Genomic DNA, 14,356 nt, shown 5'->3' with positions numbered 1-14,356 from the left:
TTGCCCACTCACCTTTAGTGTCACAGTCTTGGAAGGAGGCGGCTCCCTCGTGCTTGGTGGTGAGGCTCCCACCGCACGGGAAGCACAGGGTCCGTCCCGCTTCAGGTTGGTAGGTGCCACGTGGACATGGCTGGCAGGGCTTGAAGCCATCTACAGAGTGTTGGCCAGGTGAGCACTGACCTGCAGTAAACCGAGGGCCCAACTCTGATGGGGATGTTCCTGGTCATCCCCACGGGGTCACCCAGTCTCGGGGACAGAGGCACACACAAACAGGATGTTGGCTAGGAGAGTGGCCTGGAGCCTGGGCCTGCCTTGGGAAATCCCATGCCCATGGGCGTCCCAGTGCCCACCCTACCCCACTCTGTATTGTTTGTTCCCCTGGCACCTGCACATGTGGTGACGTTGGTGGCTCCGAGAGGCCCGTGGGCATCACTCCCAGGGCAAAGGTCGCAGGAGAGCTGCCCTTCTCTCTCCTGGAAGGTGCCCGCCGGGCATGGCACACACTGCTCCGTCTGGCCGTGGTAATACGTTCCCTGCGGGCAGCTGACTGAGGGAGAGTCGGCCGCGCTAGCCACCCACCCCCCACCTATTTCCCACCACCCAGGTCTGGGACTCCCCTTCCCTCTCCCCCCAGATTCAAGGAGAATCTCTTTGTCTGGGAACAGACAGAATCCTGCTTGGGAGGATCAGGGGCCAAAGCCATGTGCAGGAGGGTTGGTGGCCCAACATGATGTCCCTCTAGATTTCAGCCTGGGACCAAGGAGGTGGGGGATGATGGGCAGGAGTGTCTTGGCTGCCTCACAATTTGAGAGCTGCAACTGAGGCCGTAAAGTGTCCTGCTCTGAACCAGACCCAAGCTGAGCCTTCCCTACTCCCCTGCTCCCCTGTTCCCCAGAAAGCTCCCTTACCACACTTGGCCCCAGAGCGGTGCTGCCCGGGCCTACAGGCCTCCACTGGTTCTGCTCGCTCCCCAGCTACTGGGCCTGGTTTGTGGGCCAGCTCATAATCAAGGCCTGCCAGGCGCAGTAGGAAGCGGTCCTGGTTGATGGACTTTCTAAGCATCTTCAGGGACCCTTTCAGCCGCCGTTCCATCCGCTGTCGGAGGCAGGGCAGCCCACAGCCAGCTGGTGGGGGATGGTGTTATGAGTCAGAGAAGGAAGAGAAAGAAAGAGTGGCTGTGAGCAGGAGGGCAAGGAAGCAAAGCTAGGAGCTAGGAGGGTCGTGGTGAGAAGGACTGGCTCCTGGGCTTGGCCTTAGGCAGGGTCTGCCCCTTCCTTCACTGCTGTTTGCCCGTCTCTGCCCTCCCCTTTCCACCCTCCTCCCAACGGTGTCCCAAGTCCCACCTGTGGTTTCTTCGGCTCTGACTTCTGCCTCCAGTTCCAGGGTGAGCCGAGTGACTTCCTTGCCTGGAGGGGTCCGGGCCCGCCGGCCCTTGCCCTTCCGAGAGGAGTCACACTTGAGGTGGATGAAGGTGACCTGGCAGTCAGAGCAGGGGGCACCACCTGGGGGAGAGGCCTTGTCAACCTCAGGGGCACCCCCTGGAACAGGGAATGTTCTTACTCCCAGCTCTCACTTTTCCACCCCAACTCAGACAGATCTCACCAGATCTCTGACTATAACTATCTCAATTCTCTGTTAGTCTAAGATACTAATTAGTTGGTGGTGGGGATATCCTAGGACTTCCTTGGACCCTATGCCTACAACCGCTTCTTCCCCTGTTCCGTCCAGAATTCAGGGTGCCAGTGGGTTTTTGGAGATCCCACTAAGCAGAAGAGCTGAGGGGTGGGAAGGGTTTGGTGTCCAGATAGCCCACTGGAGTGGGGTCCCCAGTCCAGACCTGGCCCCAGGATTCTGCTGGCCTCCTCCGTTTTGCCTTTGTTTCTCAGGTGCAAACGGCATTTGGCATCTTTGATCTTGAAGGAAGCCCGCTGTTTAACCGTCAGCACTGCAGCCTCTAGAGGGATGGCAGAGCTCAGCACAGTCTGGGGGTCCCTTGAGGGTGGGGGCTGCTATAGAGGATGTTGGGAAGCTGGGGCCAGGGGCTTGGCTGGAGGAGAGGGATTACAAAAGCCAAGGGCATCGGCTGTTAAGGGTAGAGGGAGCAAGGCAGCAGGGCTGGAGAATTACAGAGGAAAGGAGGGGATCCAGGGAAAAGTAAGGCCAGGAGGATTAATAAGGAAGAGAAATAGGGGTTAATAAGCCAGAGAGTAGCATGGAACAAGGCCTCTGGGCTGGTGCTCACCATGGCAGTGGTTGGAGTTTGTGCTGTTCCCAGTGTGGCCAGCTCGGGCTGGAGCAGCCCTGGGACTGGGGATGCCACAGCTCACGGTGAAGCCATTCTCAGACTCTGAGAGAAGGGGGCTGTCACAGCTCTGACCTGCCCCCTGACCCCCACTGGCTGGAGGAATCCAAGGGGACCAGAGGAGCTGCCTAAACAGCCAGCCTTCCTCCCTGCCAGCCCTCCAGCAACCTCCTCTCTGTACCTGGCAAAAACCGGGCCCTGGAGGGGCAGGTCAGGGCACAGGTGTCCTTCTTCCCAGACCGACTGCAGCTGATCATGGCTTTCGAGGCACCAGGACTACTATGACACTTTACTGGCTCTAGGAAGTGGAGAGAAGCCTGAGGACGAGAGGGTCTTCCTCTCCCGCCCTCTCTGTCAGTCCGTCAGTCAAGTAATTAGGAGGAAGAGAATTAGCTACATGTAGAACTGCAACTGTACATGGAGATGAATGAAGGGATTATTTACCAGGAACTTCACATCTCAAATGGCTACATTCTCTATCCCCTACTACCTCACACCTTCCTCAGTATGGAACTCCGCATTTTCCAGGACCCCAACTACCCCCAACCTTGAAACTGCAGTGCAAGCTTCAGCCAGCAGAGGGCGCTGCCCACCTGTGCAATCCTTCCCGTTCCAGTGCAGCCGGCCCTGGCCTGCTGGGCAGGTACACTGGTAGCTGCCAGGAGTGTTGATGCAGCCAAAGCGGCAACCTCCCCGGTTGATACTGCACTCATCCACATCTGGGAGAGGGAGGAGGGAGACACAGACAAACAATAAGGGGGTGGGGGTGGGGAGGAGGAGCCCAAGAGTGGGCCGTGAGTGAGGACCTTTGGTAGAGTTCCAGGCACTCTGAGGTGATTCCCGGCCCGAGAAGAGCTCAAACCTAGGACCTCCTTCCCTTATCTCTGTTCCCAGTCAAAAGAAGGATTGAGAAGGGGCCAAGCTAACAAGCTTTTTAAAGGCTTCCACTCCTACCTACCAGTGGGGCTGTAATTTGGAAGCTAAGGATGGGAGTCAAGAGGCAGTGATGGGGATGGGAGACAGAAGTTTCGGAAATAGGATGCTGTTCCCTGATACTCTAATCTCTCAATTGTCTTAATCTCTCCCACTTCATCATGATGAATGCAGACATGGCACATGCACCTGGTGATTGCCCACAGCCACCAGCCAACTCAGGGACTCGTTCAATTGAAGGGTGAGGAGGTGAGAGGGGCTGGGTGGCTGAGGGTCCAGATATGCTGACTTACCCCCACAGTGGGTGACACCATACAGCAGGTAGCCGTGATGGCAGAGGCACTGGAAGCTCCCCGGCGTGTTGACACATATGTGGTCACAGGTTCGATCAAAGGAACACTCGTCTATATCTGGAAGAGCAAGGTTTCAAGCCGCTGAATCTGTCTTGGGGCACATGACCCTGTGACTCCGTGCTCAGGTGAAGGGCTCCAGGGAGGGGCCTTGGCTCTCTCCCTTAAACTGAAAAGAGTTCCTACCTCTGGCCCAGCCCTAAGATCAGCAATTCAGCAATGCCTCCCCACCCCCTAAGCCCGCTCCATTTGGAGTGTTTGGAGTCAGGAACTCTTGAGGTCTAGTGCCTATGGATCAGGGCCACCATGTGTGGCTAGGCTGGTCAGATCCTGCCAAGGATATGAACTGGGGTGAAATCCATCCCTCACTTCTTGCCAAGCCATGTGCCCCAGCGTAGAGCTGGTTTGCCCAGAGGAAGGAGCGCATTTGCTAATTCACAGCACAACACTGCCTATGGAGACTCTCCACAGTGTCCTTTGAGCTTCTCAGGCTCTGGCCCTCTGGCCTCTTTGAAGCTCTCCCACCCCGAGAAACTCTCCAGAGGGCTTTGCCCTTGGCCCAAGTCTGCTCACCCTGGCAGTTCCTCTCATTGATGAGAAGCTTATAGCCCTTCTTGCAGCTGCATTCGAAGCTGCCCACTGTGTTGCGGCAAATGTGGTCACAGCCCCCATTGTTCAAGCGGCACTCATCTATGTCTGGGGAGGCAGGGCAAAGGAGAGAGAATCAGAGTAATACTGAAGGCTGGGGACAAATAGGGAGACAAGATCCCTCCCTCCCTCACAGAGATGGGGAGAATCAAGGAGAGCCCTGGGCCTGCCTCTTTCTCTCTCCCGTCTCTGTTTCTCCCCCGTTCAGGGTATCCGTGGCCATTAGTAACAACCTTGTTTCCTGAGACTGAGTCTTCTTAGAAGGGGAAAGATGGGAACCAGTGTCAGGCCCTCAGGTAATTGCCTAGAAGTAGGTGGGCACCTGACCTACAGGGGGCTAGTCCATGCCTCTCACTCTGCCACTGACAGCCCCTCCCAAGAAAGCTGGTGGACAGGGTTTATCCCCTTACTGTCCCCCACCCCTGCCTGCCATAAGAGCACGGGGTGGGGGGGGTGGGGGGCAGAGAGGTGGAGATTCAAAGGGGCAGCGCTTCAGAGAGGAGGAGCTAGAAGAGAGGCCAGGCAGGGAGGACCTCCAGGAGAGCCAGTGAGGCTGGGGAGCTGATGGGGGGAGGGGTGGGGGCCAGGCAGGGGGCTGGGCTGTGAGAGGTCTGGAGAGACTCAGGCCTGAGGCAGCTTTCAGCACTAGGAAGGGAAGGGAAGGAGGGGGGCGTGAGCAGCTTCCTTCCTGAGGTCAAGTTCCCCAAGCGGGTGGCAGACAGGACCCAGGCTACTCACCCCTACTTGGGGGAGGGGGCAGAGGGGGCAGTCTTCCACCTCACTCTTAGCATACCTGTCAACAGTCCTTCCTAGCAGCAAACCTCTCAGCTCTGGCTGTCTGACCTGCGGCCCCAGCCCTCCCCCGCACCCCAACCTCCTCCGAGGCCTCTCTACCAGCTGTTGGGCCAGAAGACACAAAGAGCAAGCCCAGGCCTTCCTCCAGTCCCCACTCCTTGTGACCAAGGGACACAGACCTGATGAATCACAATTTTCAGTATGGCTACCCTCCCTTTTTCCTCCCGGGCTCCACCTTTCCCCTAAACCTGGCTAATTAAAAGGTGGGGAAAATAGAATGGACAATGTGGGACATTATACCATAATAATAGCTAACACAGAGTGTTCACCATTTGCCAGGCACTGTTCTAAGACTTTACATATAGTTTATATGTAACTCATTTAATCCTTACAACATTCCTATGAGGCAAGCACTTTACTTGGTGAAACTGAGGCGCAGAGACACTAAGTAACTAGCCCAGGATTGCAGAGTTAGTAAGAGGCAGGGCTGGAATCTGAACCCAGGCAGCCAAGCTCCAGCATCAGTGCTCCCAACTGCTACCCTAATCTCCCTCTGACCAGGAGAGCCTTTCCATGGGGAAGGTCTGGGAAACGTGGGTTAAGGAGGTTATGGAACACACCTGTGACCTTGTGCATACATAGTCAGGGCTCAAATATCCTTCTAGACCCAGGAACAAACGTGAGTGGCACGTTCATTAACCAAGAGGGTTAGGGACCCATAGGGGAAATGGGAATAAGAGTAAGGAAAACAAAGTGGGGCAGGGGCACTAAGGAACTGGCTGGACATTTTTTTTTTTTTTTTTTTTTTTTTGCGGTACGCGGGCCTCTCACTGTTGTGGCCTCTCCCGTTGCGGAGCACAGGCTCCGGACGCGCAGGCTCAGCAGCCATGGCTCACGGGCCCAGCCGCTCCACGGCATGTGGGATCTTCCCGGACCGGGGCGTGAACCCGTGTCCCCTGCATCGGCAGGCGGACTCTCAACCACTGCGCCACCAGGGAAGACCCAGGCTGAAATTTTTTTGTGCCCCTTGAACTGAGATGGGGAAAGGTGGGCAGGAGACAAGCCTTAGTCACAGCCTCAGTTATTTACAATCAGGATCGTCTCTAGGGGCTTGAGGAGGTCCCACAATAGGTACTGTATCTCTGGTCCCAACCTCAGCCCCTTACCCTTACGCTCCTGTCCTCTGAAAACCCTTACCTTTGCAGGTCTTCCTGTCCGGCTGCAGCATGAAGCCCACAGGGCAGCTGCAGTGGACGCCCGTCGCTGCATCGTGGCACTTACTATCGCAGCCCCCGTTGTTGACAGCACAGGTCTCTGTTTAGGAGGGAGGTGGGAGATGGTAAGCTGGTTATCAGCTCGGAGGGGTCTCAAACATGAGGGTATAGGAGGGAGCACAGAGGCCCAAGGGAAGGCCTTAGCCTCCCTGTGCTTTAGAAGGAGCATTAAGCGGAGGTTCCCAGCCCCCTTCCTCCCATCACTCCCGCCCCCATCCCCTCACAAGTACAGCCAAGCAGTCCACTTCCCTGCCCCCTACTTGATTGAAACAAGGTGGACAGCAGTGAGGCAGGTACAAGCCAGAGCTGTCAGGCAGGAATGTGCTGAGGGGGTGGAGGAGGTAGAGAGGGGAGGACGCAGGGAGGGATGGAAGCTAAGTAAGGGTGGTCCCCGCCGCCAGGGATCAAGAAGGGACAATAGGAGCTTCCTTCTCTTTCCACCAACTACTATCTCGACTATCTCGTTGGCGGGTGGGGGGTCATGGTGGGACAATCCTGGGAAGAGTGAGCCTGGTGATTCCTAAGACAGCTGAGAGATGACCCTCAATCCATTTCCCCTTCCTCCCTGCTCAGCTGTCTTAAGAAAGATCCCAGTTCCAGGACTGACTGCTCATCCTCAGAGGAGAGAGCTAGTACTCCATCATTTCCCAGCCCCTTCCCGGCTACCTCCAACTCCTCCCGGGCCCTCCTCTTAGCTCCAGAGGGAGATAAGCTGGCTCTTCTGTTGTTGTTTTACTTTCCGAATGGGGAGATACTGTCTAGGCTAGGGGAGGGGGCAAAAGGAGAAGAATCTAGAGGAGAAGGAAGGGTGTAAGAAGATAGGTGAGAGAGTTAGAGAACCTCAGAGCTAAGTCTCTTCTGTTGACCCCTCCTGACTGGTAAGCTTTCCCTTTGCTGAGAGGTCGGAGTTGGGGGAGTATGGATGGGCCACGCTCCCTATTTTCTGAATTCAGAGCAGGAGAAAAATAGAGGTTTAAACTGCAGCTCAGGAGAGTCAGATGAGCCCAGGAGGAAAAACATCAGCTCAAACAGTGCAAGGCCCTGACGCAGGGACTGTGAGGGAGGTGTGATCCATCCTCTGGGGGGCCTAGAATTTTCCCATTAGAGAGGCAGAATCCTGAGGCCTCCACTAGGGAAGAGAGGAGAGAGGTTCTCAGAATCAGGGGAGCTGAATGAGAAAAGCGCTGGAGAGTACTATCATCTTCTTGAATCTTTGACTCCTAAAACTCAGGCCCAACCCTCGTCCCTGAGGAGACCAGCAAAGCAAAGACTCCAGAAGAAGCCCAACTCTGCCTGTGGGTCCCTGGTCGTGCCCTGGACCCTCAAATGCCCAGGTCTGGGAGCAGCCACAGTGGGATCTCCTATGTGCCACTCCCACCTTAAGTCTCTCCTGAGGTTCCCCGAGACCATGGGAAGAACCTAGGAGGGAACCTTGACTTCAGGCTCCAAGCCCAACCATCCCCCACAAGAGTGGTCTTAGCATAAGAAGAAGCCCTCTAAGCCCTGGAACAGGGAGAGCGGAACAGAGATCCTGCACCAAGTCTAGTCAATTCTGAGGGATCCAGGATGGGGAGCAGTAGAGCTGGCACACTGACCATTCCAGGCTGGACCAGGAAGCTGGGCATAGCTGCCTGCCCCTGCAGGGCAGAGCTCTCCAGAGGGACCTCTCTGGCTGCCTCAAACGTCTGCTCTTCAGGCTGTGTATTTAAATCACAGTTTAATCTGTGCTTATTCTGTGTCTTAGTACTTAGTAGATGCTATAATGCACTATCTCCATCATCATAGCAATACTAAGAGAGGACTCTTATTCTCCCTCTTTTACAGAAGAGTAAACTGAGGATCAGAGAGGAAAGCAGCTTGCTTAAGGTGGCACACTTGGAAGGGGGCGGAGCCAGGATTCAAACTCGGGTCTGTCTGAACTCCAATGTCGTGCACTTAACCGTTATGGTGGGAGAGAATGGTGAGTGATGCTGGGACTGTGAGCTAATATGGGTAAGAACCCAAGAAAGATACCCCAAGGAGGGGATGGCATCTAACCCTATCCCACCCCGATCTCAGTGGGCACGATGGGTAAGTGCAGCTGGCTGGGTCTTCAGCTGTGTAGAAGGCAGAGAGAGGGAGGGGGCAGATGGCTGGGAAGAGGTGAGGTGTTAGAAGGTGGCACAAAGGAGCAGGAGAGGAAGGAGAGTGACAGGATCATAGAAAGAAAACCAACATGAAGGCTCCCAGGCCAGCTCGTGGGGACTCAGGTTTCCTGTTGCTCAGTGGGCCCGGTACCCAGGCTGCCAGGGGAGCCCGTGGGCATGCGGTTAGTGGGAGCCCCAGCGGGTTAGCCCTTCCCCTAGCAAGGCAGCGAGAGCAAGCGGAGAGAGCAGACATATTTACCATTAGAAACGGCCTGAGGGGGGATGTGCTGCTCTAGCCGCCTTTCCCCTGTTTGACATTGTAAAAAAGCTGTTTAGATGCTGCGTGGGAGCTACTGTGGCCCTCTGTGCCCCAACCCCTCCCCACCCTCCTCCTCCTCCTCCCTGCAGGCCCAAACCGCTGGCCCCAAATGATGAGCTCTGAGACTCCTACACTTCATTCCCCAGGGTTGTCCTGCCTGGTATCCTCCAAGAAGCCAGGATCCCACCGAGTGACTGATAGGAAGCTGAGTCTCAGAGAGGGGCAGTCATGGGCCCAGTACTACACAGCATGCCAAAGGCAGAGCTGGGATACAACCTCAAGTCTTATAAGCTGCCAAATCCCAAATCCCAGAGGGTGCCCACCCTTTCTGCTAAACTGTACCGCCCTCTCAGTCTCCCCACTAAATCTGAATGTCCTGATGGCCCTGAACATCGAAGTTTCCTTCTACCAGGGCTGGGGAGAAAAATGAGATACAGGTCAAGGTAAAATCAGTTCTGCTGGAGAAGAGGGAGAGGAACTTGGAAAGGACATAGCTATGAACCTTAGAACAGCCTCATTTGCTCTCTTCTGCCTCCCTTGGCCATGGCCCAGAGGGTGGAATGGGTCTTGATTAGAGCAGAGCTCAAGCTTAATAGGAGTATTTTCAAAAGCAGCCGTGCCCAGGACTATCTAAACGGAAAGACATCAGAGAGGGACCCGGCCTCACACCCATGGGCCCCAAGCTCTGTCTTAACTACATGCAGCTTTTCTTTGGGGACTGCATGCAATTTCTTCTGGGAGTCTCTAGGATGTGTGAGAGTGTCCAGGGCATCGCAGGAGGTTTGGAAAGCTGAAGAATTAGACTTAGGAGGGAAAAAATGAAAGGAGCTGGAACAAACCAGCCTGGAGAAGGCAACACGAAGACCCGAAAATGTTCCAAGATTTTGGCGAGTTAGTTCAGAGGGAAACACGTAGCAAGAGAGATTTTAATTAAGGAGCTTTAGAACTGTGTGTGCAAGTCTCTGGAGCAGGTACCCGAGGGAGACCTTTAAGAGCACCGTCTGCTCCCCAGTTCTTGTGACTGGGGGAAAGGCAGTGCTCTCTGCAGAGACGGGGTGGGTCTCCGGAGTGAGATGGGAGAGAGTCTGGCTCTGAACCGGAATATCTTGTCTCTCATAAACACACCAAGTGACTGTGTTCACACCTTCCCATCCCCAGCACGTTGTATCCCATGAGATGAACGTCCATTCATAAATATCCGTGCCCACAGGACAAGCTTGCCCCTGCCTGGCTCAACACAGCCTTTCCCCCTGCCCAAACTCTCCGCCTTCATTTCCCACTTTTCCAAGGGGACACCTTGTCCCGTTGTCTTTCTCAGCACTCTGTGAGCACATGGTAATTGGCCTTCACAAACAACAACAACGATAAAAACTAAAGACTTCTAGAGAATCAGGAATTAAGGAATTGAACTCATCTATGGGACCTAAAGATATGCTGAGGTAAGGCCTCGGAATTCAGGACAAGGGGTCCAGGGGTTAAGAAGGCCCCAAACCAGGGTGAGAGGGATGGGATGCTGGAATTGGCAAGGAAGTGGGAAGGCTACAGGCAGAGCCCCACTGGAATGTGGAGGAGAGAGGAGGAAATGGGGGCCTAGGGTAATAGGACTGGAAAGGAGATTTACAGGCGGAGAGCAAGGAGAGAGAGGAAAAGATACCTGGAGCCAGGAAACCCCATTTGTCAGTTCACGGCTGGTTGTTCCAGGAAAGAGCGCTCTGCCCCACCCTCAGTTCCAGAGTGGGGACATGGGGTTGTGACAGCTCCCATCTTACCCTACTTGTCAACCAGGGCCTCCGCTCAGGCTTAATCCATTGCATTGCCCCAGCTTTCCTCCCTCTTCTCAACCACGGCCTGCGTCAACAAGCACCTCTGCTAATTATTCCCAACCTGGCAACACTTTATCCTGGATTAAGAGGATGGTGAGGCTCCCAGGGATGGGGCAGCAGAATCAATGGGTGGGGGAGGGGAGGAGGGTCAGGTGAGCCCTTCAGACTCTGAGTTGTCTCTCACTAGACCTGGCATTGTCTGGGTCTTCGACCCACTCACCAGTCATTCTGCTCTCAGCACCCGGGCCCCATGTGCTCCCCCCTCCCCTGGTTCCCAAGGGCCCCTACCCCCACCCCCATCACAGGTGGACTGAGTTCTCCACTGGCCTCACCCACCGATGCACGTCTTCCCGTCGGTATGGAGCACAAACTTGACATGGCAGCCGCACCGGGGACCCTGCTCTGTGTCATCGCACGTGTGCTGGCAGCCACCATTACCATAGTTGCACGTCACTGTGCAGAGAGGGCAGGAGGCCTGTCAGCTTGCTTCTCCCTGGGTACCCCAGTTCTCCATAACATGGAGACTGGTCCTCTAACCTGGCTGCCTCTCCCACGCTCTCTTTTCCTCCCACCTCTTGCTGCCAAGGCCCCACGCCCTTCCCCTTTGTCTCCCCTTCTCCCCCACTGCCATCCCAGTTATCTCACATTTACAGTCCCGTTGGTTCTTGGTGAGCTCGAAGCCAGGGCGGCATTCGCAGGCAATACCCCCTTTGGGTGTCTCCCGGCAAATGTGAGCACAGCCATGGTTCTTGTTCATGCAATTCATTCCTTCTAAAAGGGAAGAGGAGGGTGGTGAATGTTCTGTACTCCTGGATGCCTAGAGGAAGAGAAACTAGAAGGGATAGCTGGGGCCTAGGGAAGTGGGAGGATTTCACTGAGGCTACAACACAGAGGAGACTGGCTCCCCCTCACAGGGCCCCTGTCCTGCCCATAGGGCTGGGTGCTAATGAGCAGAGCTCAGAACTATTCTGAATGATATATAAGTATTGACAGCCAGCCCCCCAACCCTGCATGATCACCCTCTCCTTCAAACAACCAAAAACTAGTGTCTAGTAGTTGCCCAGCACTGTGCTGGTACTGGGTGGATCTAGGAAGGATCCAGAAAAATATAAGACATGATCTCTTTCCTCAAAGAGCTTACAGTCAAACTGAGAAGAAGATAAGTAACATTTATTATGTGAGTGAGGAGTAATTAGTAGAGATAATTACTATATGTCTTATTCGACAAGTATTTATTAAGCTCCTACTACAAGCAGGGCAGTATGTTAGGTTCTGGGGATATGAAGATGAATTGGGCATAGTCTCTGCTCTCAGGGATGTCACAGTCGGCGGGGGTGGGAGGGTAATGGCAGAGTCACAGAAACAGACAAGACATACCCCGCTACTCCTGCCTGACCCTCCCAAGCCAATCCAAGGAATAAGGCATGGGTGAGGTCCTCTCAGATAACATTGGCTTAGGGCTCAGCCATCTACAATTAGGAGCGACACCCATCTTGGGTCTGGACACAGAGGATGTCCCATGGTAGCCTCAATCCCATACTGACCCGCAGCCCCAAATGAATTCTCCCAGATTTTCCTGTAACCCCGAGTATCTGTCCATGGAACCCTTAGGATGTAATTGGGTTGAGGGACAAGAGAAGAAAGAGTGGCAGAGGGTGAGACCTAGGGGGCACTGAAGGGAAGCTCCAGAACAGGTGGGGAGAGAAGCCTGGGAGTGCAGGGCTGGGCCCTCCCAGGTCATAGGCTGACCTTCTGGCCGCTGGATGCAGGTGTGCTGGTTGTCGCTGAGGAAGAAGCCCTCCCGGCAGTGGCACTCATAACTGCCCATCATGTTGACACAGCTCTGCTGACAGCCACCGTTGCCCTCGGCACACTCGTCCACATCTGTGCAGGATAGGTGGTTGGGGAGGCCATGGGTGCGGGCCAGGGTCTGGTTATGTGCTGGGACTTCAGCACCCAGGGCTGAAAGCAGTCTTAAGAATCCAGCACACACGCACATCCCCTCCACGGAAATCCAACTCCCAGCCTTACGCTAGGCAGTTCTCACCCACTCATCAGCTAATGTTCCACTGCTTGTGAAGAGGCCACCCTAAGAGGGCAGAGCTGGGGAGTTACGCAGGTGGGGAGGGGACATTCCAACATGGCCTCCCTTTCCTTCACCTGTTGAAATTGGGTCTGAAGGCAGAGGAGATTAGGAAAGGAGTCAGAGCAAGAGAAACAGAGATGAAGATAAGGATGGAGATTGACGACAGGGAGGAACTGTGGGCAGCTGGTTGTGATAAGCAGACAGGGAATCCGGGCTCCATGTGCAGGGAGAGCTTTGGCCAAGGTGCTGAGGTTGGAGGGGTGGGGTGGGGAAAGGTAGTGAACTTCAACTCATTGTGGGGCAGGGACCATTTCTGTGGACAGGCCATGACCCCGTCCTTCCTCCCCTTCCCCCATGCCTGGGCTTGCTGCCACATTCCCTAGCCTTTCTCCTATTTTGGTTTAACAAAACAAAGTCTGGTAGCTTGGCGGGGAGGGATGGGGGAAGAGCTGCCAGGCCACACCCTAATTACCAACCCCAAATCACCACCCCCAGGTCCCAAAGCCAAGCTCATTCCGGGGCGCCCACTTCAATGCCTTGACTCCATCTCTATGCTACTTACTACCCTCCCAAGTTCACAGTCCTTCTCAGTTTTCCTTGGCACAGGGAGGCATCAGGGAGATGGACCCAAGTGGACCAATCTAGCTCCTAAGGGACCTGACTCCTAAGGGCCTCATCTATCCTTCTCTTCCCATCCTCTCTGCTGAACCCTGACACCCTGTCCTTCACCCTTCTGGCCAAGGGCAGAGAGGCCCAGATCCAGCAGGCTCCTGCCTGAGAGATGCATCTGTAGGGAAAGCCAAGGAGGTATATGTTTTTTGGCCTTGCTCCTGTCCCATCTCCTACACCCCTGACTTCTCCCTATCCCTGTCTTCCTGCTCTTACCCCGTGCTACATTCCATCCTTCTATTTGCTCCCTTCTATTCCAGCCTTGTGATTTTGCTACTCTAGCCAAGTGCTTTCCTCTAGTTCTCAGTGGGGAAACTGAAGTCAAGGGCATGGATGACTTAGGGTTCCCCTAAAAGCCAAAGGTTAAGAGTCTTCCCTAAGGTTAGGGAAGCATCAGCATCAGCATCCCCCTCCTCCTCCTCCTCATCATCGACATTCCTCCTGTTTATTGAGCACCTACCATGTACTAAGGATTGTACGGGGCTCTTTACACATGTTCTCTCATGGTGAGTCACACAGCAGCCCTTTGAGTGGGATACTACCGTCCCTATTGCCCAAGGCTCCATAGCTAGTAAAGCAGCAGAGCCAGGATCTGTCTGGAGCCAAATCATCTTCCTACCACGCTCCACCTCCTGTGACTAAGCCCACTACTGTCATATACTGGCCCTTCCCCTGAGAACACTTTCTAGCAGCATCTCCTTCATGTTTTTCATCTAGCAGAAGGATTATTTCATCCTCAGCATCTAGTTTCCAGGGGGAGGCTGACTTTGTTTTCTATTTTGTGGGAATGCAGCTTTTTGTTCACTTTCCTCTTCTTGCCTGGGAATAGAAAAGGCTAAAAACACCTCCTCTTCCACAAGACATGCCCTGCTCACTCACCCAGACAGTTGTGTCCGTCATGTGCCAGGTGGAATCCATCATAGCAGGTGCATCGGTAATTGCCAGGGATGTTGACACAATCGTGCACACAACCTGCATTATCCTCCCGTTCACACTCATCCACATCTGTGGGCAAATAGGAGTTAAGGCAG

At 54.6% G+C, this 14,356-nt stretch overlaps 1 protein-coding gene across 6 annotated transcripts in view; it reads right to left on the bottom strand.

Annotated features, from left to right (window-relative positions):
* SCUBE3 (signal peptide, CUB domain and EGF like domain containing 3) overlaps positions 1 to 14,356 on the bottom strand; it is a 37,386-nt gene that overhangs the window by 7,884 nt on the left and 15,146 nt on the right. For 2 of the 6 annotated variants that reach the window (XM_082637601.1, XM_082637605.1), the window contains exons 3-18: positions 14,205 to 14,330; positions 12,320 to 12,454; positions 11,216 to 11,341; positions 10,907 to 11,023; positions 8,688 to 8,735; positions 6,226 to 6,342; positions 4,159 to 4,281; positions 3,529 to 3,645; positions 2,896 to 3,021; positions 2,484 to 2,600; positions 2,243 to 2,347; positions 1,838 to 1,954; positions 1,344 to 1,502; positions 909 to 1,124; positions 386 to 547; positions 13 to 180 (exon numbers count right to left, since the gene is read on the bottom strand). In XM_082637601.1, the coding sequence (XP_082493727.1) occupies positions 13 to 180; positions 386 to 547; positions 909 to 1,124; positions 1,344 to 1,502; positions 1,838 to 1,954; positions 2,243 to 2,347; positions 2,484 to 2,600; positions 2,896 to 3,021; positions 3,529 to 3,645; positions 4,159 to 4,281; positions 6,226 to 6,342; positions 8,688 to 8,735; positions 10,907 to 11,023; positions 11,216 to 11,341; positions 12,320 to 12,454; positions 14,205 to 14,330 (2,079 nt within the window). The remainder of the gene's footprint in view (positions 1 to 12; positions 181 to 385; positions 548 to 908; positions 1,125 to 1,343; positions 1,503 to 1,837; positions 1,955 to 2,242; positions 2,348 to 2,483; positions 2,601 to 2,895; positions 3,022 to 3,528; positions 3,646 to 4,158; positions 4,282 to 6,225; positions 6,343 to 8,687; positions 8,736 to 10,906; positions 11,024 to 11,215; positions 11,342 to 12,319; positions 12,455 to 14,204; positions 14,331 to 14,356) is intronic. The other 4 variants (XM_082637602.1, XM_082637606.1, XM_082637603.1 and 1 more) reach the window with 4 other exon arrangements.

Source organism: Mesoplodon mirus (assembly GCF_964341445.2).
Source record: "Mesoplodon mirus genome assembly, chromosome: 12".
Taxonomy (NCBI): domain Eukaryota; kingdom Metazoa; phylum Chordata; class Mammalia; order Artiodactyla; family Ziphiidae; genus Mesoplodon; species Mesoplodon mirus.
This window is presented reverse-complemented; position numbering and strand designations above follow the sequence as displayed.